We start from the raw sequence: 3,007 nt of genomic DNA, 5'->3' as shown, positions 1-3,007 counted from the left end.
GTATGTTTAACATTATCGATGCTGACATGGTAATCCATTACCCTGGATCTTGTTTGGCTACAAAAGCCTCCACCAGTAGGCTAGGTCTTTATTTATTGTGGTTTACCTTTCCAATTCCAGATCTGTAGAAACCTCTTCTAGTCCACAGATACTCTGTCTAGCAATTTTTCCTTAGTTCTTTCTACACCCTGACATGAATGTTTTTGGAGTTCTAAAATCATCCATTTGAGAAACATGGTCTGCCCAGTTTAGCCTTAATGAACTTGACAAAATCTCCGTCTCTTTAAAAAATTTAAAGAGTACCCAATTCTTTCTTTAACATCCAACACTCCATCTTGTACATGTCTGAAGAACCCTCTGCTCAACTATAAGTTTTTGTTTTACCTACACTTTGGTCGTAGCCCAAGCTTCTGAGCTTTAATTCAACACTTTTAGTATCTGTAAAATATTAATTTTGGTTTTTCTTACATAGACCTGTTTTATAAATCTTTTACAAGCCACAAGAAAAAAAAAAATACAGCTGTGGTTCTTCTTATGATGTCTCTGCCATGATCATTTCTAGAACTAAGTTCTGTGACTAAGGAGAACAATTCAACATCAACAACCTGTTAATCCAAGAATGATTCCTGAATCTCTCCATTGCCTAAACTGATTTATTTTATCTCCTGCTAGGTACAATGTGTGATTCAAGGTTTGAAGTTAGCTCTTCCTTCACTGATTCTTTTGAAAAATATTAATTTGCTTGCCTAAGACTTTCAGTTTTCTAAAGGCTTCTATTTCCTTTTCTCTCTTCAGTGGAATCTTTTTTCCTCCCATCTTCTCTCCTAGTATTTTCAGGCACTTGACCTTTTATTGAATTATCTTTCTGTAAGCCTTGATTTTGTTAGTCATAGCCTTAGAGCAAATTTCAATGCAGTATGGTGAAGGGTATGGCTCAGAATGCAATCTGTTCTTGAACTGTCTATGGCAGATGATACAACCTTCCACAGATCTCCACCACTTTTCCCAGCTGTTCAATATCATGTCTTTTCTATGTAGGTGTGTACCTTAGCATACAGTGTTCATATTAGTCCCTTCACAAGATCTGACACTTGGGTAGGATGGTTTATGATATCTATTTATCAATAGATGATCAATCTAAATTAGTTGCCCAGACATTAGGAGTTCTCCAAGTGGTTTTCTGAGTATGTTCCCTGGGAAACATAGTTTCTCTAGTAATGATACAATGTGGAATTGAACTAAAAGAACAAGGTGTGTTTGAAGTTCATTATAAAATTATTAAGTCATAAAGACTGTTCAACATTTTTTTTTCCTTGGAAAATGACTGTACTTGAAATAAGACATACAGCTTTAATACTTTTTAGAGGTTTGTTGCTAGGACTAGGAAGAGAAGGGTGTGAATCAGTCCAAGTTTCCCATGTCAGAAGGAGAGGCTGCCTCCACAAAATAATCAGACTTGCTCTCCCATCTGGAGTGGTTACTTAGGGATTATGAACCTAGGATATACTGTAGTTCATCTTTTTCTGCAGATATGGTGTTTAAATATTTTCAGAGTTATTGTTATCCCTAACCACAGGACCAGCGGCTGATTAATAGTTGGTGCTGTTTTGATTGTATTTACAAATGGGTGCATATATTTTGTAGGACCTTTAAAGTTGATTAAACATTTAATGTGTCTGATCACTTGTGGAACATTAAGCCACATATCATAGTTCAGCCAGGAAACACTTTAAAAATTATCTTTCTCTGCTCTTACATATTATTGATTTTCTTTTGTTAAAAATTAAATTAATAATTTCTTAATTGTATAGGTTCGGAAAGTGTCAATCCTACTGTTTCACTCCCAACAGGCCTGGTGGAAGGATTTCAAATAGGATTCATGATTTACATGGGTTCTATAATACTGTACTCAGCAAGAATGGGAGCTGCAGAACAGGTTATTAAATCTATGTTATTAGTTAAACCTGAACTTTTTTATACATGGTATTTTTTTTTACTTAATGGGATCAAAAATACTTAAAAAGGTAGATAACAAATGAAGAGAATTTGTATTTAACTGATGTCAGGATTAAGAGTAGGTATCTAATATTGTACACAGAATCTTTATTTTGGGTTAGGTGGAGGAACTTTGGTAGTACTGCATCTGACAAAGAGTGAAAAAGACAGGGTGAGATCTAGTAGAGATCTAGAACAACAAGAGCAGAGTTGGGCAAACTAACTTAACCATGGGCGCACTGCTTTGCACCAACATGAAATGAGGAACATTTGGTATCAAAATATCTAATGACATGTGGATTTTATTAAAATCTACCACCAGGTGATTGGTCTAAAACAATTATTGAATGATTGAACACCCTGTTTCCAGGTCACAATAATCTTCATGCATGAAACAAGTTTTATTTAAATTTTAGTATAAAATCTATGCATTACAATTATTCTTCAAAAGTTATTGTTGTTATTATCATTATTATTACTGTTTTTATTGACATTATTGTCACTTAATTAAACTAATAATATTGCTAGATGTTGAATTTGGTGGTGAAACAAGTCCCTCGGTTTTGAGGGTGAAAAGCTTATAATATCCTGATTTGATAGATGTATTTTTTGTATTTGACTTTTGTAATTTTTTTTGTAAGATGACTAATATAATTTGTGTATCAGAATGTATCTGATCCTGTTATGAAAAATGCTCTGTGGAATCTTGGTTTCAAACACTTTTGTTACTTACCTCCAATCGGTCTGATTATTTGTCACTATTTAAGGTGAGAATTATAGTACTAAAGATATTTGAAGACATGAAGATGTAAAAATGATCTTTGAAGTTTGTTTATGTTTTAGTGGAAGGGCTGCACTGTATGAAGGATCCCGTGTGATATATACAATGGCAAAAGATGGACTGATTTTCTCCATCTTTGGCCGAGTGCATCCAAAATTCAGGAATCCTTATAATGCTCATATTGCAATAGCAGTCATTTGCTGTAAGAATTTTTCCTATTTATAATTATAA

At 33.8% G+C, this 3,007-nt stretch overlaps 1 protein-coding gene across 5 annotated transcripts in view; it reads left to right on the top strand.

Annotated features, from left to right (window-relative positions):
- LOC106688927 (methylthioribose transporter) overlaps nucleotides 1–2,978 on the top strand; it is a gene marked incomplete at its 3' end in the record, with an annotated part of 28,451 nt that extends 25,473 nt beyond the window's left edge. For all 5 annotated transcript variants that reach the window (XM_067045505.1, XM_067045506.1, XM_067045508.1 and 2 more), the window contains 3 exon segments: nucleotides 1,812–1,936; nucleotides 2,662–2,762; nucleotides 2,839–2,978. In XM_067045505.1, coding sequence (XP_066901606.1) covers nucleotides 1,812–1,936; nucleotides 2,662–2,762; nucleotides 2,839–2,978 — 366 coding nt within the window.
- Between the last annotated feature and the right edge of the window lie 29 nt (nucleotides 2,979–3,007).

Source organism: Halyomorpha halys, unplaced genomic scaffold, assembly GCF_000696795.3.
Source record: "Halyomorpha halys isolate HHAL.00 unplaced genomic scaffold, Hhal_1.1 Scaffold1235.1, whole genome shotgun sequence".
Classification (NCBI taxonomy): domain Eukaryota; kingdom Metazoa; phylum Arthropoda; class Insecta; order Hemiptera; family Pentatomidae; genus Halyomorpha; species Halyomorpha halys.
The sequence above is the reverse complement of the archived record's forward strand: the minus strand, read 5'-3'. Positions and strand labels throughout refer to the sequence as shown.